General features: G+C 27.1%; 2 protein-coding genes across 6 annotated transcripts in view; one reads left to right on the top strand and one right to left on the bottom strand.

Moving 5' to 3' along the window:
• LOC126834411 (uncharacterized) overlaps positions 1-27,553 on the top strand; it is a 133,873-nt gene that overhangs the window by 27,782 nt on the left and 78,538 nt on the right. For 3 of the 4 annotated variants that reach the window (XM_050566304.1, XM_050566307.1, XM_050566308.1), the window contains exon 2: positions 10,697-10,758. The exons of the other annotated variant lie outside the window; for it this stretch is intronic. The gene's annotated coding sequence lies outside the window, so the exon portion shown is untranslated. The remainder of the gene's footprint in view (positions 1-10,696; positions 10,759-27,553) is intronic. 4 annotated transcript variants of the gene reach the window in all.
• On the bottom strand, positions 15,771-25,993 carry LOC126834412 (uncharacterized). Of its 2 annotated transcripts, none has more exons than XM_050566309.1 (20): positions 25,896-25,993; positions 24,800-24,947; positions 24,341-24,420; positions 23,819-23,963; positions 23,042-23,127; positions 22,799-22,976; positions 21,874-21,965; positions 21,717-21,749; positions 21,471-21,615; positions 21,073-21,152; positions 20,513-20,654; positions 19,840-19,928; positions 19,626-19,773; positions 18,920-19,014; positions 18,469-18,613; positions 17,702-17,781; positions 17,100-17,241; positions 16,602-16,687; positions 16,389-16,533; positions 15,771-15,982 (listed from the first exon to the last, which is right to left on the bottom strand). In XM_050566309.1, exons 1-20 carry the CDS (start codon positions 25,983-25,985, stop codon positions 15,885-15,887), a joined length of 2,247 nt encoding a protein of 748 aa, XP_050422266.1. In that variant the 5' UTR covers positions 25,986-25,993; the 3' UTR covers positions 15,771-15,884. The 2 variants fall into 2 exon arrangements, with proteins under 2 accessions (XP_050422266.1, XP_050422267.1); XM_050566310.1 differs by lacking the exon at positions 25,896-25,993 and adding an exon at positions 25,737-25,786.

Below are 27,553 nucleotides of genomic sequence, written 5' to 3' on the forward strand. Positions count from 1 at the left end.
CCAATTGTAGTAAATCTTTGGCGATCCAGCTCAATGGGGCCTTCTGACTTTCATACGTGTCCAGCTTAGTCTAATACTCCTGAGGACTCCAATTATATTTGTTACAGTTCTTCTATTTCTCGGTTTGTCTCATAACAGCTATCATGTACTTTGTTTTTCCTCGTTTATCATTAATCCATGTTTTTCGACTTCTTCTGTCGATTCGCTTGTAGTTCTCATTAGAGCTTCCACATTTTCTGCCATTATTATTAAATCATCCGCGTATCCTGCCACTATCATTTGCTAGTAATTTATTCTTTTTGATTTCTGCGGCTCCCGACAAGGTTTTTACAATTTTTGTATCAAGTTTATTTTATGGACAAATTTACAGGTTGTATGTTGTAAGTTATAGCGAAGTCGAATTTTTGAGTATTGTACGAGCAGTATTTTGTGCAGTCTGTCATGATGTGTTTGTTGAAAAGTTTTCTCTGCATGAGTCACGTGTTGGCTTAGGTTCTATGGTGATATGGTATGAGTGAGTTAGGTGGATAAGTCGTAATCTCTAATTGCTTCCTCTCTTCTTTAAATATCATGGTTATAAAACGGCATTTTGTATTTTAAAATTATATCATGTTTTCAAAATACTCGCACACGGTTTTTGAATGTTTTTCCAGAGGGTGATAAAGGCTATTAGTTGTAAATTATATACATAAATAAAAGCAGATAGTCTCTGGCTGTTTACCTACACGGTCGTAGGGTAAAATATTATATTATAAGCTATGTATGGGAGGGACATAATAGGCGTTTTACCGTAGTGTAGTACTACTGTCTTCAAGGGGGGCGACCGGGGAATGCCGTTTAAAATGAAATATGTACGGCACTGCAAAAAGGTCCACGGCATAAGCGCTGTGCCCCGGCGTCAGCTGTAATAAATGAATGTTATCCCGTCGAGAGTGGAGTTGAACGGGTCCGCCGACTCGAAATCAGGCAAATCGGTGTCGTCGAAAATAGTATTATATACCTTCAAACAGAATTATTTTTCGGCCAATCCGGCAGCGCCAGGTTGTGTAATGTGATAACTCAATTTTTACAGCTCTTATAATAACATTTATAACTTATTATCTTTCACTCTGAAGATCCTTGTTATATTCAGTCGTGTTTCTGTTGATAACAGCCGGTTTATCCTAGTGAAAGATCCACAGGATAATCAGTGAATAATAGTAAGACTATTCATCCACTATTTATCGACAAGGAGCTGTCACTCCTTTTTTCATATTTTTACGTATGAACTCTTCTGGCCGCTTTTTCATAGCTCGATATGCAACCAGTCTATCTACAGCCGTGGTTGTAACTGTTGACAACTATCAACACCTAGGAAATCGACAAACCCTATCTGTTTTGAGTAATTAATTTACTGGATTGCTGCGCAAAAAAGCCTCGACATCGACATACTAATATTATTCCCTCTTACCTAACCCGACTTAGCTTAAACATAGAATATAATATTGAATCTGTGGTTGTGTTTAATCTGTTCAGTGGTTTACAAAGGCGTTTGTTCGGTTACGCTTGCACAATAATAATTACAAATATTCCAACTTGTAATAAACTAATAATTTATACAATATTGTTAACCTAACCTAACCTCACATTGATACCACGTAAAACATTTAATGCGAGACAAATTTTTTCTGGAAAAAGTAATTTCACAGAATTTTTTTCCAATCATCAGTTAAAAAATATGTGTATTTTTAGAGCGTTTTTATCGATTTTCAAAGGAATGGAGTAAATTATTTTTATTATTGCCTTTATTAAGTATACTAAGACCGTTATGGAAACTCAACGGGAACTTCTATTTACAAAGTGCTATTAGGGATCGTTCGACTGGACACAAAAATATAAAATTAAAAACACATACTACTTGTTAACTGTTATGTTCTCATTTCTCATACTGTTTTAATACTTTACAAAAGTTCTCACCTTTGCATCGACGCTAAATTAACTCTTACTTTTTTTCACTTTACATTACTCTCATCACAATTATAGTTTTTGGTAAGCGTGGTCCCACAAATATTTGACATTTGTTATATCTCTTAAGAAATTCCAATTTGTTAGATTTTGTTTTTTTAAAATAATTTTTAGACTATTTACTGAAACATATAAAAAACAATATATGTTTTGTGTTTACGGTTTTATTATTGTCTCTTATAACTTTATTTTTATTATTATTGTTTAAAATTCACTTTTTTCTGTTTTCAAGTACTTTATTAAACACTTATTTAACTACAAAAACTCCCCATGTTGTGCGTCGTATAATATTGTTTTTTCATTGCATCAAAATGTTAGGACGCAAATATTACAACTACAGTCTAATTGAACAATAAGAAATAGGACGCTACATTTTTAAAAAAAGTGATTACACAAAAAGACTTTTCATTACTTTATTAAACAATAATTTCACAGTAGTTTTTTGATATTAATATTTTATAGCGTAATAAATTTTATTAGGAATAGAGTAAAAAAATTATAATAAATATTATTTCCATTTATTTTTATTGAATTCAGGCAATTCATGTCTAATTATGTATTATACGGCTTATTATAATTATTATAATTGTTTCATACTATTATGGAGAATCTATAGATTATTTTTTATGAAGTAATTTAATAATGTTGATTATTATGTTTTCAACGTTATTCTTAAAACACTATATCGTCGGTGACCTCCTTAATCGATGTCCATCATTGCGGCACTGGAAGATCACTAAAATTAATGGCGCTTTTAAAGTGAGGGAAATATAATACGAATTGTTCATCTAGAAATCACCAACATAACATAAATATTATGTAAAAATTACTAATAATAATGTAACAAGTATTAAAATGTTTCATTGTTTTACATCATATAGGCCGAACGGCGAAGTATAAAATGTTTCAACGTATCGTTAAAGTTTTCAAAAGTTAACATGTATACATGAATAAGTGCAGTTTATTTTGTACTATATAGAAATATTTCTATGAAAAATCTATAGTCCGTTCGGTCTAAGAAAGTGACCATAACCAAAACTACCAGATTTTGCGGAGAGTAGCCTGCACGAATGGTCAAGTTTTTATCCCGAACAAGGTATATAATCCAAACTTGGGGTGATTTTACACAAAGGAGGCTTGAATAAAAAATTCGATAAAATTAATAATTTGTAATTCAATCGAGTAACATGTTAAGCATTTGTGTGATAATAATTGATCATGAGTAATATTGCTTACATTTTATAAACTATAATGGGGATCGTCGACTTCATTGTTAGTAAAACGGTTAGGTTAGGTCAAAAAAATAAACCAAATAAAATAATAGTACAATACTGTAAAATCACAATCTTCTTAGATAAAACTCGATCGCGTACATTTTAGATGTTTTTCCTACGATGGTTTTACGGTTATTGAAAACAGTTATCAAAAATCATACTTACTATGCCATTTTCCGTGTTTTCTTAGAATTTTTTTTAGTGTGAATTCATCTTTTTTTTCTCCATAATATGTAATCATGTCATCGAGTATAATATGGTTTCTATTCTGTTTTTCTAGGATTATTTTCTTAAATGTAGTATGCATCGTCTAAAAATAATTGTTCAAATTATACACATAACTCGTATGAAACAATTTTAAACAGTAAAGTTCCCTACGGTAATTTTATCACATAACGGTTCTGGAAGATCACTATTGTACATGGCTTTCGTAAAGCCATATTCATTTAAACGGTATTGTCCGTCTGAAAAACACAAGCTTTTTATAAATAAAGTATAAAAAAATAAAATGTTATATTGTCTTAAAAATCACAATATAGCTTAAAAAGTGCAAAGAAGTGTAAAATATTAAAAAAATATCTGGAAAGTTTTAACCAAAAACAGTATTAAAATGTTTTAATATGTATTAAACTTACATTTGAATTAATTACATTAAAATAATAAGACCGTATTTGCTGTCTTATTTACATGAATGTTTTTTTAACCATTTTTCTAATTGAGGTTACTTAATTTTAATTTTGATCCAAATTAGAATCATAAAAGTTATTCACGAATTGAATGGCAATTTAATAGATTAATAAAAGTGAATGTATAGAAGTCGTAACAAGTATTTTTTAAGTCAATACAAAAAACAAAATTGATTCAGAAAATATTAAAAATAAAAACGTAAAAAGACGTATGAGAGGTATGAAGAACTGAGTTATGATCTAAAGTACACAACTTTGTTAACTCAATTCTTATGTTATAAGTACAATAATCGATTATGTATGTCGGTTAAAATAATGTACCACATAAAATATAAATACAATACTGTAACACTGCAATTATATTTACCTTGTAATTCTCCGTACTTTTCAATAATGTTTCCGAGTTGAGATTTAGGAATTTTTTTTCGATAATATTTACGCATGTTTTTGTAAGAAATATAGCCATCTTCCTTTGGAATCATTTTATTAAACTCGGTAGAAATCACCTATTTTTTTTTAATAATTTGCATTAAGTATGAAACGTTTTTTTATGAATCATTCATACATAGGTTTAACGATGTCATTATTTTTTGTAATTCGTAGATAATTCAGTAAACTAAAGAATATTCAACCAGCTTAATCCAATATTATGCCAATTTTTACTGTTACCAGCATACAATTATGTTACCAGAAATAACATAATAATCATAATTACATTACCTTTTTACTGAATCTTGGTATGCAACCATTAGTGCCGGCTATCTTAAAATCATCAATTTTCATTCTGTATTCACGATGTTCACCAACTATCTCTACATTTAAAAAAAAAAATTATTATGTCATTGAGTTAAATGCAAATATTTTCGTTATCGTTGATCGTATAATTATTTATTTTACATAATTATTATTGTTAATTTTTTTTGTTCTTTTTGATAATAATTTACATTTATGGCTTTTCAGAGTAACTTTATGCTAAAGAAATGACATTAATATATTATATACCGTCTTTAATAGTATATTCAGTTCCGTAAGTGTGTATTATTGTCGAGAGTTCTTCTTTGTTATGACCATGATAATATAACTTCATGTCACGATAGGTAATAAAATCATTGTTGTTACATGTTATCTTGTTAAATATATGTACTATTTCCTAAAAATGTTAATAAAACGATAATATAATATGATATTTAATAACGATTCATAATTGTTTAGCTTCTAATATGCGTAGCTGAGAAGATAATGTTTTAGGTGAACAGTAACAATCCATACCTTCTCAATTGCGATTTCATCACGGAACGGTTTTGGAAGATGACCAATGTTTATGATTTTTTTAAAGCTATTGAAGTCTAATATGTATTTTCCATCTGAAAATAATCAACATATTATAAATAAAAATTTAAGTGTAAACAATGGTGTCAGAATCTAAAGAACGTTCTGTTTCGTAGTCATATGGTCGGGTCTCAATTAGAAATATTTTCAATTGGAATACAAATAGAATTTTGGTTTTCAAAGTTTGATATACTAGTATATTAATTTTGAAGGGATACGGTAAATTATGTTGTTATTTATTGTAAAAAATAATTTTATTATGTTTTATAAAATTAATTTCAGACGAATCAATGAAAAAAATACTCATATAAGTCGTATGGGGTATTACGAAGTCTGACTTCATTTACAGTAAACAAAATAATTAAAACTATGCTTATATTGTAATTACAATATGATTAGTTATTGATCGATTAGCATAGGTTGGGTTAGCATAGTTCAGATGAAGTTAGATATTAAATCCAATAATATAAATATACATTACTGCAAAACCACAATCTGAATATTATGAATTTTATTAATATTAATAAGTGTGGAGCATTTTTGGTAAAAGCTATTAAAAAAAAAAAACCACAATCTTAGCAGAAGAGATCTGTATACTCAAGATGGTTTGACGCATACAAAATATAAGTATTAAAAATCATATTTACCTTGCAATTTTCCGTATTTTTTTACAATATTTCTTAGCTGTCGAGGTGAAAAAAATATTGATGCATAATATTTAATCATTTCTTTGTCGATTATATATTCTCTGTCTTCTTCGTTTGGGATTATATTTTTAAATAAAGTATACATCGCCTAGACATTTTATTTAAAATTTATTCAAAATTGATATGAAATAAATTTGAATGGTCATTTTTATTAAGTACAAAATGTCATGTGAGTTTTTAAGCACTTAGGTGATTTTTTTCATTAACAATTCTAAATTAGAGAGAGAAACAACTTTGTTTTTTATATTTTTTAATATAACATATTGATTATATGGCATCACCTGTTTAGAGCATCTTTGTATACAGCCTTCAGACGCGGCCTTCGTAAAATCGTTAAAACCCATTCTGTATTCATCAACACCTAGAAACCATACCATCATTATGAAACTTAAAAAGCCAGCAAAATGCGGTAATGCCATACTGAGGACGACGATGATAATTATTGTGTTTTTAGTGTATCATTCACAACTACAATTTTATTTTTATTATTAGGGTAGAGATACGATTAGGTTTGATTGTAATCAGTCTAATAGACAGAATACTGAAAATATTTTTAGTATGTTAACTTTTAAATATTTTACACATAGCAACCGGGAAATTAAATACGGTAAATTGCTTTTTTGGTTTTCTCTAATAAAAAAAAGTTTGATTACATATTTTTTTACAAAAAGGTTTACATTATAGCACCTTTATAGGTCTAACTTATGTCCAGCATCATTATCTGACCATAAGCTGATGCACATTTTTTGGGTGTTGTTTTAGATTTTTAAGTGAAAATGTGGACTTATTGAATTTTTGACCTAATAAAGTAACTTTCAGATACGGTTTATAATCGATAGAGTTCCTACGTGAGAAATATGCTCCACATGGAAGATAAAATAAAATTGTTAATAAAATATTTAGTTTTTTACAACACAAACTTATGGAATAGTACACATTTGATGTAAAACAAATGTATTTAAGATTACTTTGGCTTTCAGACGAATACTTGTGGCAGTACGTTTTTATTTCGTTTAAGAGTTCATCTGAGTCTTCATCTTTATAATAACTACAGAAATTATCTTGGTTAACATAGTCACTGTCGCCTCGCATCGTGTCCCATAGAATTTCTATTTCCTGAAAATTGCAATGTAATATTATGATAAGTGATTTAACATTTTTCTTTCAAACTAATATTGAAAGCACATTTTTACGTTTTGTGTTACTAGTTATACAAATGTTCAAAAGTAGGTCATATTTACGTCGTTAAAAATGAATAAATAATACTTCAATAATTCCATAAAAATGTTTTACAAACTGGTCTTTGGAATACACACTATTAAAACTTGTATACTTTACAATATAATTTTTTTTTAAATAAATTAATTCGAATTAATTCATTATACTAATATTAAACCTTTAACTTTTTGAGGAAGAGCAATTTATGTTTTGTTTTTCGATTTAATAAAAATAGTTTGTTCAAGTGTGTGTAGCTATGAGGCCCCAAACTTACTAATATGGTTTTGATTTTCACTGTACTGAGAAACAGACACACGGTGGTCTAGTATACGAAGTAAGCCATAGAAAATAATTTTTTTTTAAATGGTCCAAGAGATTTATTTGTTTTACTAAGCCCTCAATTTACCTTTATAATCACCCCAGCATACAAATTCATAAAAGATATGTGCACACCGTGTATGTATATAATGTGTACCTATATGTAATTTCTATTTCATAAAAGTAAGTTGAAATATTGAATGATATAAATTTGTTTTTAAACAATATAACCACATTTTTAATATTGTGTAGTTTATTAAACGTTTAAATAAATTTCATATTTACGCCGGTAAAATATATAAATATTATTTTCAAATATTGTGAAAACGTTCTACAAACCCTACACAAATCAAATTTTTTAAATATTAATGTCTCTAGTATATTTTAAAAGGTGGGACATCATATTGTATGTTAAATGTTTCGATTACTTAACGCTCTGGTATATTTTTAACGTATATATATTAAAAACTTACAATTAAATTGTAAATATCAAATATGCATAAGTTTAAGTTGAAACATTTTAATTACCTTTATGTCAATAAACTTCGTCATTTGAACATGATGTGTTGCACTTAATAAAATAATAATAATAATAAACATTTTTAAATTTATATATTTTACACACTGTTAAAAGCTACTAAATCTTACATAAACCTTTTAACTAGATGAGTATATTTAAAATATTATTATTCATCAACATCAACACTCAGTTTTTTAGTTGGTTCAGATTTAACAGTGGTTAGAACACATACAAGTGTATTTATATAGGGTATTTGTTTTAAAATTATTGTTTTTTTTTTCATTGATGTAGAACATAAAGCAAAATAAATTTGTAAATGTACGGTATTTGTTTTTACAACGTTTTACTGTATGGTTTTTTTCATTAAAAACATGATAAAATATGATAGTTTAAAAATACTAACATGTTTGTTTTTGTATCTTACTGAGAATTAATTATGATCCATAAGGTATAACGTAACCTGTATAATAATTAATAACTTTGAAAACAACAGCGGCTTAAAAAAATCACTTTCAAATAAACACTTTAATGCAAAACTGTAATTTTTAAAAATGATGAAATATAAATTACTTTATTTAAAACAAACGTGGTTTTAATCGTAAGACTATGTTTTTTGGTTTTTTCGTCTTCTTCAAAAACAAATTATGGCATAATTATGTATTTCAATACTGCGATTTTTTTTGTTTTGTATTATTTGTTTATTAAAAATGATGAGTTACTTTTGAAATAAGTAAACAAAGTTATGATTTTCCACAAAGTTTGGGGACACATACAAGTGTATATTTTGTATGAGATATTTATTTTGCGACGATTTAACCTTTTTTTTTTCATCGACGCAGAGCATAAAACAATATACAACGATATTATGTATATTGTTTTGTTTTTTCAACTATGCAAAAAAAACCCTGACTAAAAAATATTAACGTGTTCTTTTTTTTTGTGTTTGATTGAGAGCAGATTATGAACTAAACATTATAATTTAAAAATCAATAACACGAAGAAATTAGTTAAGCGGTTGTGGGAAAACCCTAACAACACAAGAAAATGGAAGTTTCCGTTGATTTTGTTAGAAAACTTATACTTTTTACTTATAGGGGTATGCCATTCTCTTGGTATCATCATATTTGATAGAAAAGCGCTATTCGTTAAACATATTTTTATTTATCGCATACGTGAGAAAGGTCTCAGGAACAAAGTTGAGGGACGCCTGTATTAACTTGCAGTCTTTGTTTAACAAAAATGTATTATTTTGTTTTCTCATTGATTCAAAAAAATGTAATGATTGTTTAAAACGCCGCCATGTTTTTTTTTATAATTTATGAGGCATCTTATTATGATCTGGTATGATGAAGTATCTAAAAAACGTATTATTATTTATTATTATTGTTATAGTATATTAAATTTGTAGACGGTTACTATAGTTTTATTAATGTAAACAGTGAAACTTAAAGCTCACATCGCCATGTGTTTCTAAAGTGCAAAAAGTAAAAAATATCTAGGGTACACTTGTACGTAATTAACATAAGGTATGGTTTTACATTTGATTTTTTTTTATGGTTGCGAAAATGTAATTAAAAGGGAACTGCTTGTTTTACAAATAAAGACTAAAATGCAAAGTTACCTTTCTCGGTGTGTACGACCGGTTGAAAATATATTGTTTGTTATAAAATGTAATCATTCCTTATGGAATAATAGAGTTGTAAGACTAGAAAACCTTAATAGTTATTTACCCTTAAATGAGTTGACATATTTAAAAACCAATTTTCGTTGAATACTGTCTATTTTTGGCTCTTTCCGTTGCCTTTAATAATATCGACTTTTTAGTTTGGATGGGAGCTGATTATGATCCACAAGCTCTAGGGCAAACTGAACAATAATATTAAAAATTATAAGCCACTTATATCCCTCGCTTTTTTTAACATGTTCTTACCTACGCGACTAAAGTAACAATATTAAAGATATATAGAAATCAGTTTTGCGGTTTAAAAGGTATCACAGTAAGAGATATCCGGTAGATCATCTAAGTCTTGTCATAGAAACTTTCGTTTATCCAGTTATCTGTATTGGATCGGTCAGAGTGATAACAGAAAAAATAAAAAACATACCACTTGTAAACTAGTAAGTTCTCAGCTCTGCATCGAAGCAAAACGAACTATTTCTCATACTATACTCATTACCAAAGTTCTTGGTGAGCAATCTCGTAGAATATAATTATGAAATATCAAATAATTACCACAGTTATTTGACCTGAAGAATTCCCATTACTCTACTGAAATACTACGTATACATTTTATTAGAATAAATTATATTTTTAATTTAGGAAATTGATACAATTTGCCTACGTGCAACCCTTTAATAAAATTTTACGGTAGAATATCGAAACCAATTCAATGTTGCCCTAAATTGTTCAGTTGCTCTAATTTGTATCTAAAAAGAAAAAAGGAAAATGAAGACACCCGACGACTGCAATGTTCAATTTTGATATTCTAGAGCTAAAATTATTTTGTATATACACGAAGAGGGTGATAAACGGGAAAAATACCAGAAAATGTCACTTAAAAAAAAAAGGCCATTTTGATGTAATAAAATCTGTATTGACGTAATGCACATTTTTAAACAATTTTTTTCTTTGATTAAAAGGTTGTTTTTCCTTGGATCCCATGAGTCGTACACAGCCAGTCACAAGATGAAGAGCCCGCCTAGTAAGTTGCACAAATTTACGCGTAATGATGTTTACAAATAAGAATAAAACCGAAAAATACTATTTTGGTATAATTTTGTATTTATTACATTGAATGGAAATGTCTATTCAAGTATTAGACGATATAATATTAAAAGTACGAGTATACATATTTAAAGATAAATAAAAAAATATAATCATTGAATACTAAAAAATGTAAATTGTACAATGTACAAAAAATCTAACTTTTCAACAAACAAAATCAAATTTATACTACCCCCCCCCCCAGCTTGTGAGTAGGTTCAAAGGCAGTAAAAAAATATTTTAGAAATAAGCCATGTTTCTAAGTACTGATATTTATCCCCCAAAAAATCGAACGCTTTGTATTATCTACCTTCACTAAAAGCGTTCTTAACTAAAAATATTTGAATTTTTCGTGGGTGTTTATATTATAGTTAGTAGTTACCGATAAAGTTTAGAGGCACGTGTGATTAATATTAAGTATTTGTTTTAGCAAGATTTAATGTTTTGTCTTTTTCGCCCGTGCAGTGCGTAATACAAAGTTGTATCTATCGACGTAAAATATTTGTTTTACATAGGTTTATTATTTTATTTGTTCAACAATGCTAAAGAAATGATTTTAAAACACTATAGCGTTTGTTTTTTATTTGACTGGGAGCTGACTATGATTCACAAGCCATAAATGTATAATCATTTTAAAAAACCATCCGCTTCTTAAAGCCTTCTCGTCAAGGCGAAGAATCAGCAAATTGTTACACCATTCTACTTGTATTATTAGTTGTAATATTTAAGAAACGCATAGAAACATTAAAATACATCATATGCCGTTAGTTTTTGTTGATATCTCTAATAGCTTCGTTTTTATTAATTCATTAAAGTTCTCTTTTTTCTGTTTTCAATTATTTTATAATAACAGGATAAAAAAAAACATGTACGTTATATAATATTGTTTTATTTTCTTGATTTTGAAAAAATCAATTAAAAATGGCAATTGAAATGTATGTAGATAACTTTAAAAGTTGTTGAAAACGAAATACTAAACAAATGCTGGAACCATTTACACATATAAGACATTTGTCATGCCTTTTCATTACTACAACGATAAAAGAACACATACGTTTTAGTACAAATTTAACAATGTTTGTACCAAATATATACAAATTTAAAATATAAAAAAAAAAATTGTCTGAGTGGCATCCTCTTATGGACCAGTAAATTTTGTTTATACTAGAGTCTATAGTAACTTACAGACTATGAAGATAAAAGCATTGGTAATATATAAAAAAAAAACAAAATACCATTTTTATTTGTATTGAATTGAATGAATTGCAGTTTTTATGTAAGATTCAAATAGCACAGTACATTTAATATGTTAAATTAAAATTATAGCTTATATTAAATGGCGATTAAATGATTAATTATTTTTAACATCATAACTTAATAATATTGGTTATCATTAAAGAGTTTTTCTATTTCGATCCCGTATCAAGGTCAGACTAAATTTAATTTAATGGCGGATTTGAAAGTACACCATCAGTCCAAGCGTTTATAAAGTCATAAAAGGTTAAGTAAAACTGTTTATTTCCACCTGTAAATTACCAACATAACATTAATGATATATATAAATTACTTAATATAAAAACACATTTACATTTACAACAGACTTTCTGAGTGTCAAAAGACCAGAAAAAAAAATAGTGGTTCATGCGGAGTACTAATGAAATATTTAATTATCATCGAAAAGAAACACAATCAATAACACTAAGCTTGTGTTACGAGTAAAATTGATTATTATTGATCAGTTACGTTGGGATCCATTAGGTTTAAATAATAAACTTAATAAAATCGGTAATCGATTAGGTAGATCATTTTTACGATTCTTAAATAAAGGTAATATACATTATATTATATTTACTAGTATCTTTTTTTTCATAGTCTTCTTTAAGCTTTTCGAGTTGAGCTGCGGAAAGATTTGTTTTGTACAATTCAGTTATTTCCTCTTCGGTAATAAAATGTTTTTCGTCATCTCCCATTATTTTTATAAATACTTGATACATCGTCTAAAGATGAAAGTTTTCTATAAGTTTAAACTTATAGAAATGTATAGAAAAAAATAACATAAGCCACATTTATTTACCGCAATTTTTTCAACCGGCAGTTCTGGTAGATAACCAATGTTTAAGAGTGTTGTTAAGTCATTGAAATCTAATCGGTATTCTCCATCTGAAATTCATCAATACGACATAAACAAAATTAATAAAATAAAACACATGTTTTTTTTTTACAACACAGCCCAAACAGCAAAGTATAAAATGTTGACAGTTTTTATTGAGTTGATAAGCTTTATCGTAGATTTATAATTATTAGGATACATATATTTAACTATAGATTTGACAGTACATAATATAATTATACTATACTATATTAGTATACTATAATTTAAATATTTTAAGAATAAGAAGTCAAAAACAACAAATTATAGTATTTAAAATAATCCTATTTTTTGCCGAGGATAATTTATAATCGATTGTACGGTATTCACAACAATAAAAATGAATATATAGTTTTGCAGCCAATAATTTTAGGTAGGCAGTATTTAAATAACCTAATTTGTAGTAATTAAATGCAGATTTGAAATATTATATTTACTTTGCTGTGTTCCGTATGCTTTTATAATATCTTCGACTTGAGTAGCTGACATATTTTGTGTTTTATAATATTCAGTCATTTCGCTTTGGGTAATATAGTCGCTTCTGTTCTTGTCTGAGGCTATGTTCTTTTTTATTGCATCACGTATCGCCTAAAAATGATTTTTTTAAAACAAATTTGAGCAGTACTTTATAATAAGTATATAAACCAACGTTCTAATCCAACGTTTACATTTTAATTGAGCTACATTTTACATTATTATTTATATAACAAAAAAAATTTTAAGATTAATTTTAAATCCGGTTTAAATATTATGTGAATTTTAAGTAGAAGTAAATTATACGCGAACAAAGCTAAATTATTTTCGATTGATCTGTAATAATGTACGATTAATGCATGTTATTACAAAACAATCCGTAAAAATTGTAAATTTATATCATGTTAATAATTAATATAAGTTGAAGGTTGTATAATAAAATTCCACTACCATAAATGTTGTGTACATAAAGAAAACATTATCAGAAATATCAAAAAGTTATACAATTAAGGTTAGCTAATTTGAAATCTGGTTTAGATTTTAAGTGAATTTACATATTTATTTATAGCATTACCCTTTTATGCCACCTTTGTATGCAGCCGGCAGCAACAGCCTTTTTAAAACCTTCTTCAACAATTACGTATGCTTTCTCCCCTAAGATCCATAACGTCATAATAAAAAAATAAAACAAAATGTTTGAATAATACAATTTTTTTCTTTGTTGAATATTGGTATAATCTTAAGAGCTCATAACCAAAAAAAATAGATAACTCATTATAAACATAACTTTTGTTTAAAAGTAATTTATTATTATTTTTTTTCATAAAGCAATATTTTAAAAACATTATGTTATGTGTTTGACAACGAGTTATAATTTTGTTTTGTTAATCGCTACTGAAAATTGTTCTCGAGCCACAAAATAAGCAGTATAATTATTTTAAACCCCTATCAGCTTATAGTCTCTCAACTTTTAACACATTCTTTAGCCACATTCAATACTAGAAGAAACCAATAACGTCCTATGTAAACTAGGATAACCATAATAAACAAAATGTACATTTTAACAGTGTGTTCCAGATGTGGATATAGATCTACAGCCATATACCAATGAAATATCATCAAACATTTCGATTGAGATCAGAAGTTTGATCACAGATTTAAAAAAAATAATAAAAGTGTCTGAATAGTAACATAATTGAATACTAATTAATACATTTAACGACGGAGGCTTTACCATAATAGACACTGTTTTAACAGTAAAATTTTCCCGGTTTTAATTTTAGAGGGCTTGGACCTAGCACCTGAGTTTATCATGTACTCGCATGGCTTAACAATAATTGTTAAAGTAATTGTGTATTACTCGCTTGTAAATTGTATTAATGATTTTTTTTTTTTCGTTTTTGTTTTGTAATTGAACCAAAGCAGCTTTGCCAACAATAATTTGATTTGAAACTAATATTAAAATGTTTTAGAGTTTGACAGCACAGTCCGAACAGCAAAGTATCAAAGGGCATTAACACGTACAGGGAATTTTACGAACCGTACTACTAAACCAGCTAAAAGAAACGCTTGACATTCTTTCCGCTTATCTTTTAATCCTTGGTCCTTACTTTATGACCTTAGGCGCACAGCAAACAAATTCAAAAACTGTGTGTCTCGCTCCACATTCTCTCTAATCTGGTTTCATTCTGGTAATCCGGGTTTAATCCTTTTTGTAATAAAGTGCTTCCGGTGAACTGCTACCCTTCATATACCTCTTCCTCAAACGTTCAATTGAAAGAAGCATAATTCGGTATCAAACCCCTTGAATAGGTATGCCCTTTACAGCTAAGGAATAATCCTGCGATATTTTTTAAACTTTTACCACTTATAGCCTTTTCGGTATCTTTCCTCTCAAACTTGCTGCAAGCACTTGCTAAAATCTAATTTGATACCCATTATTCTGTCCCACTCATTATGTTCAAAGGCCCTAATCCCGTCATTACACGTCATCTCTATCGCTATACATACTCTTCTCCTTTGGCATTTCGACTCATTGTCCTCTCCTAAGCACCCTGTAAAATTGTGATGTATATTATACTAAGAACCCGTCTTGACATGTACAGCGGTGTACACCTACATGTAAAAGTAAACAATATCTTTTCAAGAATCCTCTTTTGGCTTTAGCAGAGGTCTGAGCCCCATGGAGTCTTAGAATCTTTCTCACATTGTGTTTTTAATTGAACTAAAATTGCAAGGTCGTTTAGGAAAAAAAACAAATACTATTTTCATTTGTATTGAATAGAATGAATAGCAGTTTTTATTTAAAATTTAGGTTGCACTGTACATTAATATATTATTTTATACTACTATAGCGACTAAATGATTAATTATTTTTAACATAATTATTTAACAATAATGAACATCAGTAAATGGTTTTTCTATTCAACTTCGTATCAGAGTCAGGCTAAAATTCCACGTTCAACAAACGACGGCTTTGGAAGTTCACCTTCAATCAAAGCTTTTTTAAAGTCACAAAAGTACATTCGTTTTTCTCCATCTGAAAATCAACAACATAACATAAATGATGCAAAAGTTACTTAAAATAAAAACACATTTGCATTTACGGTAGACTTTCCGAGTGTCAAAAGACCAAGAAAAATATCGGTTTATAGAATTGCAATGGTTGATGTACGACATTAGACATTTGAATACATTTGAGTATATTTAATCTACTTCAATGAAGGACTCACAATAGACGTGTGGAGTACTAATGAAATATTTAATTATCATCCAAAAGAAACACAATCAATAACACTAAGCTTGTGTTTCGAGTAAAATTAATTATTATTTATCGGTTAGGTTGGGATGCATTAGGTTTAAAAAATAAACTGAATAAAATAGGTAATTGATTAGGTAGATGGTTTAACGATAATTTAAATGAAGGTAATAAATATCATAATTACAATTCGGTTTTTCGTAGGGTTTCATAATATTTTCGATTTGAGTTTCAGAAAGTTTTGTTCCGTAACATTTAGTCAAGTCATCTTTGGTAACAAAGACTCTTTCCTCTTCTTCAGGGATCATGTCTTCAAACATTTCATAAATCGTCTAAACATTTTTGTTTAAACTTATAGAGATTTACAAATACAAATAACATAAAAGCCACATTTATTTACCGCAATTTTATCACTCAGTAGTTCTGGCAGATATCCTATGTTTAAGAGTGTTGTAAGGTTTAAGATATCTAATCGGTATTCTCCATCTGAAATCCACCAATAAGACATAAATAAAATTAATAAAATAAAATACATGTTTTATTTTTTTACAACACAGCCCAATCAACAAAGTATAAAAAAATGAATAAGTTTTGTCGTCGAAAGCTATTGTTTTATAATTTAAAATGACTTGATTTTTAACAGTGCTTTTATTTGAATACTTGATGAATAAGAGGACAAAAACAAAAAATTATAGTATTTACAATTATTCTATTTTGCTGTCGAGGTTACATTATAATCGATTATTTAATACACAATACGGCCTAACCCAATTTGTAATTAATTTTAATGTAACTGGTTGTTAAAAATGATAAATTAATTTATGTGTCAGTATACTTATATTATAATGAAACGAAGAATTTACGTTTATTAAATGCAATTCTTAAAAATCATACTTACCATCCAAGTTTCCGTACGATTTTATAATATTTACTAGTATAATTGCCGGAATACTTGTTCCGTAGTATTTAGCCATGTCGCTGTAGGTAACATATTTTTTATTTTCGTCCATGGCTATTTCCGCAAACACAGTATTTATCTCCTAAAAATGTTTTTTTTTTTTGAAGTTTAGCAGCGCCATTTTTTAAGTATACATTTTTATACACGTAAACCAATGCTTACAATTTAATTGAATCACATTTTATATAATTTAATAATTAACAATAATTAATATTAAGATTCATTCTATACTAACAAAAATAAATTGTTTTCGATTAATTTGCAATAATGTATGATTAACACATAATACTAAATATTATTTATATCAACAAGAACAAAATAATCAGTGAACATTTGAATTTTATAAGATTTTATTAAGTAATATTAGTCGAAGTTTGTATAATAAACCACCATAATACTATATACCACTGTATTCCACCATAATAACTTTCGTGCACATACAAAATCATTATCTTAATAAATACCATAAAAACTATATAATTTCGAAATTGGTTTTGAATTATAAGTGAATTTCAAGCGTACATAATTATTTATAACATTACCAGTCTATGCCATCTTGGTATGCGTCCTTCAGACGCGGCTTTTCTAAAATCGTCTAGATCCATTCTTAACTCATCTCCACCTAAAAAAACCATAACGTCATAACAAAAAACCAAAGAAAATGTACTTTGTTTCTGTATAAGCTGTAATTTTTTTAATACTGGACCAATTTCTTCGAGTACCAACTCTTTAAATTAAAATTTGTATCTAGTTTGTACTTGGGGTGGGTGGGGCAAAAGTTTAAAATGTTCATTCCTGTAATTTAAAAATTGGGAAAATCAAAAAAAAAAAACTATTCGAGTTTTAAAATTACAACTTATGCTGGCTATAATTTTGAAAAAAGGGTCGTAATCGAGTTAGAAATTTATAAGGAATATTTATTTAATATGCCACTGACATAGTGATACGTCAATAGTCTTAAATTTACCATGTTTACCTCCCCCCCCCCACACAAACAATTTTTTTTGTATTTTATCTTTTTAGCCATAATTTTAGAAGGTCCTTAACTTTTGAACTAAAAGGTCCTTTTAGTTGATAATGTTTCAGGAATTAGGAAGAAAAAATTCGGCTGTAGTTTTTTTTTTTATTGATATAAACTTTTAGAGTTTATAACCAAAAAAAATTGTTAACTGTCGCAAAGATTACTTGTGAGTTGTGTTTTATAAACATAATTAATATTTTGTTTAGATTAATTTCGTTATAGCACATATATCAATTATAATGTTACATTCAGAGCAACTAAGTGGTTAAAAAATTGCATCACTGTTACCTTCACTATTTTCATCTGGGAAACCGTAAGTTTCTAATACGCTCTTGAGATCATTCATGTCTTCTTCTTCATAATTTCTTGAGAAATCATAGTAGTTAATATAACCATCATTGCCACTTATAGCGATGAATAGTGTTTCTATTTCCTAAAAATAGTAATAAATAATTATAATGGCCGACGAGATTTTTTTAAAAAAAAACTATAAGCACATTTAAACTTTGTTATTGAACATTGAACAAAAAGTAAAAAAAAAAATTAACTTCCGCAAGTAAAATATTAGTTCAAAAAAAAAGTACACAATTTAAATAATGTATTTTATGATACCAATTAAATAACAATTATTTGACCAAATGAACATAATAAAGTAATGTAGATATTGTAGATATTATAGACATTTTTTATATTTAAATTCTTTCCTACTAATAAAGTTTATTGAAAGCTACTTTATTACCTCCCAAATCTCATTTTCACCAGTCAATGGTCGTGGTAATTCGCCACTGTCCCAGGCTCTTCTTATGTCGGAGAATGATAATTTATGTTGATCGACTAAAATAAAAGTGTACAAATTACTAAAAATAATATTAAATAAATATTAAATTGATTAATACAACACAAAATATAAAATATATAAAAAAAAACTCGAATGGTTTGGCCGTGTATAGTTTTAAACATGTTTACTATAATATATTTAACATACATTTTTTTGTTCATTTTAATATTAGCACTCGACATCAAAGGCCAGTGGCTAACATGTCAACATCGTTATAGATTACATTTTATTCAAAGAAAATCATATTAATTTATTTTGCATTGTGGTGTTGTGGTAAACATAAATTTGTTTTTAAGTTAAAAAACGTAAATGGGCATAGTTTATGTAACTGCGATCTATTATATGAAATGGTCTAAATCGACATTGATAGTAGACTTTCTAAGGGGCGAAATTCAAAATTGAATCACATTACAGTTCATAGTTATAATGGATCAAGTAGTAAATAACTATCCAAAGTAAGCAAAATGATAACGCTGTGCTTGTGTTGCAAGTAAAATTTATAATAATCAATAGTATTATTATACCCATAACTATTGAATCAGTATAGGGCTGAGACAGCAAATAGAATTTACGGTTTTTAATGTAGTTTTTAAAAATATATATTTACCGTCCCATTTGCCAAATTGTTGTACAACGGTTTCGATTTTGGTTGCAGGAATTCTTGTTCCATAGTATTTTATCAAGTCGCTAGAGCCAAGATTACATATTGTGATATCTTGTCCTGGGATCATATCCCTAAATACGCCGTACAGCTCCTAAAAATGATCTTTTAACTTAAACAAAACTGGCATAAGACAAATTAAAGAGCATCATTTAATTACTCCAATTGTGTGATAATATTTAGGTTTAGGAAAATGACCAATGTCCATAGCTTTTCTATAACTATTGAATGGTAACTGGTATTGTCCATCTGAAAATTACCAATAATATTCATAAATTACATTAAATTAAGAAAATATCGAATTAGTTAGTTTGTTCAAAACACAGCTTAAACAACGAAGAAGGGAAATGTTTTGAACATTTTTTATATAGTTAAAACAAAATGTTTTATTATAATAATTATACTCGTCTCCGAAAGCTATTTTTATAACATTTTTATGAAATTTTTTTAGAATTAATGTTTAAACTATAATTTGCGTCACTGAGTCTACTGTTTAAAAACATATTTTTAATAGTCGAAATCGACATTAATGGCAGACTTCTAGAATGGCAAAAAAAAAAAAAACCATGACGAGGGATGCTTTGGTCATTCTCTTACTTTTCCAGACTATTTATAAAATGTATTTTGATTTATAAGAAAAATTTAAAAGTCAAGTTTTTATTTGTATTTTAATCAATTATACTGTTATGAGTAAAATTACTAATTTGTAATGGAACTTTTTTAGAAATAAATTGTCACTGACTTCGTATAAACTATTATGTGTACCATCGAATTCATGTTTATAATAATCTAAGTCAACATTTATAGTAAACAGAATTAAAAATAATATTTACTATTCATTTCTTGATAATTTCTGATGATTTCTTCGAGATAATGTGGTTTATTATTTCCATAATGTTTAACCATGTCGTAATTGATAATATATCTTCTGTGTTTATGTTTTGGGATTATTCCTGTAAATATCCTATTCATCACCTAAACATTATTTTTAAAAACAATTTAAATAAAACACATTTTAATAGGAATATTTATTAAGAAGAAAACTTTAAAATCCAATGTATCTTATACTATATTCCAACTTTATTTTATGTAATTTTGCAAGAAATAAAAAAAAATATTAAGACTCATTTAAACTGTGGTTTAAGAATTAAGTGAATTTTAAGGGTCTAATTATTCTTTAATAATTCTTATTTATTATTATTTGATTTGCATTAATCTATGTCAGATTCATGTTGTTGTTTATAATCCAATATGACCCTAATAATAATAACTGTTGTGTGAAATGAAGAATAGTTATACCGTTAAATCTAACAGTACATATTATACCTACTGATAAAAACTGTAGTGTGCAGTCCATACATATTGAGAAACACTATAATAATTATATCATTACCTCATAAGACCATCTATGTATGTGGCCATTATTTATGGCCCTTAAAAAATCTTCAAAATACATTCTGTATTCACCTTCACCTAAAGACCATATTATTACAATTTACAACAAAAAACAGAATACATTTTTTAAAAAAATACACAATTTTCTTTTTTTAGATTGATATAAAATTCTAGAGTTTATGAGTGTGTATTTTAATCAACTATCATAAAGCAGTAAAGCATACTATTGTTTATTTATTGTACACAACTGATTTACATTTTTTTTTTACACATAGTCAGTGTGTAGTAAGCTTCATCATTTTTTTTTTTTAGATTCGGTTCGTTAATTTCATAATACATATTTATATGATGTTTCTTTTAGAGTTTATGAGTGTTAAAATATTGCTTCATATCTACCTTTATTGTTTTCATATATCAATCCGTATTGTTCCATTACGGCCATAAGTTCTGCTGGGTTGTCGTCTCCATAAGTCGCAATCAAGTCATAGTAGGTGAAATAGTCATTGTTAAGACTTAACGCTTCCCACAGAAGTTCTAACTCCTAAAAATAGTAACACAATAATACTAAGTGTAATTTATAATTTTTTTTTATCATGTTATAAAAACCAAGTATGTCAGTATGTTATAAAATTAATTAATTACCTCTAGACCTATGGGATTCACCATTGGATAGCTCTAGGTATGTTAAACATAAGATAATATAGTATATTATATGAAAATTAATATATTATATATATATATATATAATTATAAATATACATGTTTTTAGACTAATAAAGTTTACTAAAAGATTCCTCACCATCTGTTTTTTGTTTTCATCATTCAACACTGCAAGCCCACCACTGTTCAAGGCATTTTTATAGTCTTCGAAGTATAATCGTTGTTGTTTTACTGAAAATCATAGCATAACAATATTAAATATATAAATTACTTAAAATAAATATATGTTTTTCAATATAGCCTAAAAAGCTAAGTATAAAAAAGTTGATAAGTATAGTGAAATTTCTAAGCCACATACCGTTTAAACGTGAATTTTTTTTAAATAATATAAGCCTTTAATTAAAAGCATCAAATTTACTTTAACATTTAAAAACTAAATTTACTAAATTTTAATTGAAAATATAGGAAAATATTATCTATGATTACGCTTAATAACTTTTCATATCACCAATTTTTTTTTTTTTTTGTACATCTTTAAATTTTAAATTTGTTTATTATCCCTTAATATATTTTAAAAAACTAGCGAATTGAATTATTTGAAATATAAAATCGCTTAAGCATAGATTAAGATTTTTTCAATTGGACATTTTTAATAGTATTTTAATCACACTTAATAAACTCTTGTGCGTATAAACGAATTCATCGCTAAAATATATATTTTTAATCGACTAAGTCGACAATTATTGAAGACTTTCCAAGTGTTTAAAGTCAAAATAGAATAGGACGTTCAAAGAAATCCAGTAATGGATCACGCGATGTTTTAGTAATGACCAGATCGTCTAAGGGTAACCGAAATTAATGAAACTGAGCTTAGTTTGAAATTAAAGTTGGTTTTTTAACTGATTAGGTAATATTGGGTTGTGAAAAGTAATTATATCAGGTTAAAATAATAAATAAAATCAAACAATAAAACTATACTGTATAAAACACAGTCTTTTAAGTTAAAACTACCTGTAGGTACACCTTAGATGATTTTTAAATTAGTTATTAAAAATTATATTTACAAGCACATTTATCGTTGCCCTGATTTTTTTCAAGCACAACACAATACACTCTTCCGTATTTATTTACAATATTTTTGAGTGTGGCTTCAGGAATTCTTCCTCCGTATACCCTAACTAAGTCGTTATGGATGATAAAATCATTTGGTGAGCTTAACGCTTTAAATGCTGTGTACATCGCCTAGAAAATTTTTTTTAACATACAAATTCGATATAAAACAAATTTTAACAATAAAGTTTATTTACCGCAATTTTATCACTCGGCAGTTCTGGCAGAAGACTTCTGTTTAATGCTATTTTAAAGTCAGAGAATTCTAATCGGTGTTCTCCGTCTAAAGTTCACCAATACGACAAAAATAAAATTAATAATACAAAATACTTGTTTTATTTTTTTACAACACAGCCCAAACACCGAAGTATAATTAATGTTTAAGAAATATATCCTGAAATACTTGCCCATGAACAGTGGCTATAAACATTTTTTTCTATACTTTTTACAATTTTTTATTGTAATCCTAAACTTTAAAGGCTATCGGCTTACATAGTTATGGTTTCGACAATATTCTGCATGGTTAATATTTTATGTATACAGGATGATTCTTTTATCATGGACCACACACATATCTCATTCTTATTAAACCCTTTGAAATATTGAGTGGCCCATGATAAAAAAATTCACCCTGTATAGGCAAATAATAGTATTTAAATTATTTATATTTTAGCGGTTCGTACGATGGATCACGTACAGCAGAAAAAAAAACATAGCTACAGAAATCGTGCGAGATATTAATGAAATATTGAATAACTATCAAATGTAAACACAATGATGCAATTTATAATAAGTTGCAAGCAAAGGTTATTGATTATTGATCCGTTAGGTTAGATTAGATTAAGATAAAATAATATTCCCAATAAAATAGTAATATGATGCAAACAAAACCACTATATTCTTAGCTATTACTTGTGTACACCTAAAACACGATTTCAAGATTAACAAATGCAGGTATTAAAAATCATATTTACCATGCAGTTTTCCGTATTTTTTTATAATTGCATTGATTTTAGATGCAGACATTATGAATCCATAATGTTTATTCATATCTTCGGTGATAACATAATCTCTGTTCACATTGTCTGGGATCATTTCTTTAAATTCAGCAAGCATCGCCTAAAAAATGTTTATATAAACCCAGTTTGAACAGTCACATTTTACACAAATGGGTAAAACGTCAAAATGAAATATTTCTTATATAATTTAACTACATTTTACCTATTTAATTTTATTTAAAATAAAACAATAAACACTAATACTAATTTCAAGCTTTCAAGTGAATTTTCCCTTAACAATTATAATTATTTATTATTCGTTTTGTTTCGATCTATTTGTCAAATTCGTGTTGTTGTTTAATCCATAATAACCCTAATGATAGTAACCGTTGACTGAAATGATGAATATTTATACCGCTTAATCAAACAGTACACCGATAATAACTGTTGTGTACAGTCTATACATTTTGAGAAAAACTATAATAATTAAAGCATTACCTTATTATGCCATCTTGCTATATGACCCTCATATACGGCAGTCTTAAAGTCATTGAAGTTCATTTTGTATTGAACTTCACCTAAGAACAATAACATTACAACAAAAAAATTAATACAATTTTTATAAAAAAAAATATACAAATGTTTTTTTAAATCGTTATAAGTTTATGAGCATGTATTTTAATCAACTATCACAAAGGTTACTGTTGTTTATTTATTAAATTATAAAAACATTGTGTACTCATCTTCACCTATAAACCGCATCATACGAACAATAAAATAAAATAAAATATTTATTTCTTTTTACAATATAAAGGGTTTTACATCGGTTTAGTTTACCGAGGTAAAGCATATTATTGTATACTTTTATATAATATACATAATTAATACTCACATAACATGCTTAATATATTTTACTACTAGAGTATTAAATTCGTTACAAAATTGCACCAAAATTACCTTTACTGGCCTTCAACGGGGATCCGTATTTTTTTAAAACTTCCACGAGATCACTCATTTCTTCGTCCGTACCATTTCTTAAAAAGTCACTGTAGAAAATATAATCGTCAAAACCGTCATTTATCGAGTCCCATAACATTTCTATTTCCTAAAAAATGTAATAAAATAATATAACAAATGATTCTTATATATACATATATAACGTAGATATATACATATATCTATGTTTGAATAACTTTGATAAACTAATATTACTCTTGTAGTAAAAGTTATAAAAAGAACATTGAACAGGTAGTAAAATTTACAGAAAATGAAAGAGAACTAAAATAAAATAAATATGTTTTTTAATAACTATCATAAAAATAATACTGCAAGAAATCGATTTTTATAATATATTCAAGGAAAATGTATTAAATAGTGTTTGTTTCTAAATAATTCGGTAGACTAATCATTTTTTTTTTTGGAAACAAAATTCAATAAAGTAGAAAAAAAAATTTGTTTCATTTTAATTTAAAAAAAAAAATTAGTTTTACCACATATCCGTAAGAGTTATGCGTCATTATATCTCTAATTTAAAATCACGGGAAGTGTCACTAATAAATGGTTTCTTTCTTCAAAATTATTTTTATGCATTTATTCTTACTCTTAACATAATATATGTGTATTACTATTTAAATAATATTTAAACAAACTATTCGAATAAATTGCGGAGAAATTATTTTCAAATAAATTTTTAAAAAAATTACTCGAGTACATTTTTATTCGAATAAATTGTAAAAATAATTATTCGAATAAGATTTTGCTACAACCCTATACAAGTATTTATTCAAAACTCGTCATTGATAATCGAAATATTAAAAAAAAAATCCTACCCTAGAAAATGGTTAGTCTTAGTGTTTGATAGATTTAAATAGTAAAAAAATAATTTTTACGCTACCAATTTCTTTAAGATATTTCACAAAGATGGGTCTTAACGTTTAGTTTACTAAATGGTCTGGTATATTATAAACTAATATTTAAAAAAATTACTTAATATTAATATAAAAAATAATAACTTGTTAGTATGCAGAAATTATTAAAAATAAAATAAAATTACCGTTATGTTGATATAATTTACCGAATTCAGCAAATTTACCATTGGTAAGTAATAAGTTAGGCATAATACAAAAATGAACTTAATGTTCATTTTTGTTTTAATTTTAGTACTAAGAAAACTAAAAAATTCTTATAGAATTATTATTTTTATAGAAGACTTTACAAGAATAAATCTAAAACATAAATGATTCTTGCGTTCTATAATATTTTGTTTTATGACTAATTAGTTTTTTTTACAATATTTGTTTTTATTGTCAAATAATTCATATAGCTTTATTAATATTTGTATAGGAAACTTTTAGAACAAAAATATTCTTAATGTTTAATCGTGCCTATTTTTTAGTGTGTTATATTGTTTGGATTATTTACAGATGCCAAGAAATAAAACATGTTTACCATCTTATAGCCAACCATAGTTTCCTTCTTTAGAATACGAATTTAAAATAATAACATATACAACGAGAAATATGAAGTTTTTGCAAGTTGCAACTAAAACATATGAACAGTATTTTAAAAATTTAGGAATTTTGTATTTATGTAAACATTTGATACGAAAACCCTCTTTGTAAAAATAAAATCTCATTTTTAATTATGGATATTTATCAATCATGAAATTAATTAATTGTTATTACTTTATTTATTAGCAAAACACTATATTTTGCCACATATAATTTGTACGTATTGCAAATATCCGAATAAGCAATAAAGGTTTTAGCAATAAATTTTAGCGACACGTGCATTATTATATTATGCTATTTGTTTTACAACAATTTGTTATTTTGTTGTTTTCATCGATGAAAAAAACAATGATTTGAAAATATTGACTTGTTCGTTATTATTTTTGACTAGGATATTATTCCGATCCACAATCGATAACATAAACTGTATAATAATATTTAATAAAATCAGTTACTTTTACTCTTCCCTTTTTTAATCATCTGACACCGAAGAATGTACTTCGTTAACTGAGAGAATCTTAGTGGATAAAATATTGTATAACCCCTTGTACCCTATGAGCCGAATAAATAACGATTGAATGGAAATAATGTCTAATGAATAGTTCAATAAAAATAAAATTATACACCCTTTTGTTTTTAAATAATAAAGTTGTATTATAATCAGTTAGAGAAAAGCAAGGGTTACCCGTGGACCTGTGTGCATTTTTTAGTAAACTGGTTAATACAACTATAATGTATTATAATATAGTATATTTTACTATGTTATATTTATTAAATCTACTAACTTAAACATAATTATCAGTTCGATATATTTAAAAAAATATATTGGCCGAGAGGGTTACCGTGGCAGTGTTTCTGCGCACTAGCCGTGGTTCGAATCTCGGTCGCTGGCCGTTTCTCTACTGGGCGGGCAACCGTCTGGAGAGAGATATGGCCACCCGACTGGTTCGGAAGACAACGGGAAACCACCACACCATAAACCCTTTCCCAGGATGGCAACTATTGTCTCAAGTAGAGCAAAAGTTGTCCAAACCGACCTAACAGGTCGTAGACTAAAAAAAAAAATTTAAAAAATACTATACTACACTCAAAAATTCCAGTAAAAAATAAGCTTCTTCTTTACAGTAGCCTTTTGAAGCCAATATAGACCTATGATATTATCCCAACTCCCAACTCAATAACCAGTTTTGAAAAATGATTT

Source organism: Adelges cooleyi, unplaced genomic scaffold (genome assembly GCF_023614345.1).
Source record: "Adelges cooleyi isolate 19-005CV unplaced genomic scaffold, UGA_ACOO_1.1 ACOO_flye_CR_arks_rails_tigmint_CR_PRNA_21, whole genome shotgun sequence".
NCBI classification, from domain to species: Eukaryota; Metazoa; Arthropoda; class Insecta; order Hemiptera; family Adelgidae; genus Adelges; species Adelges cooleyi.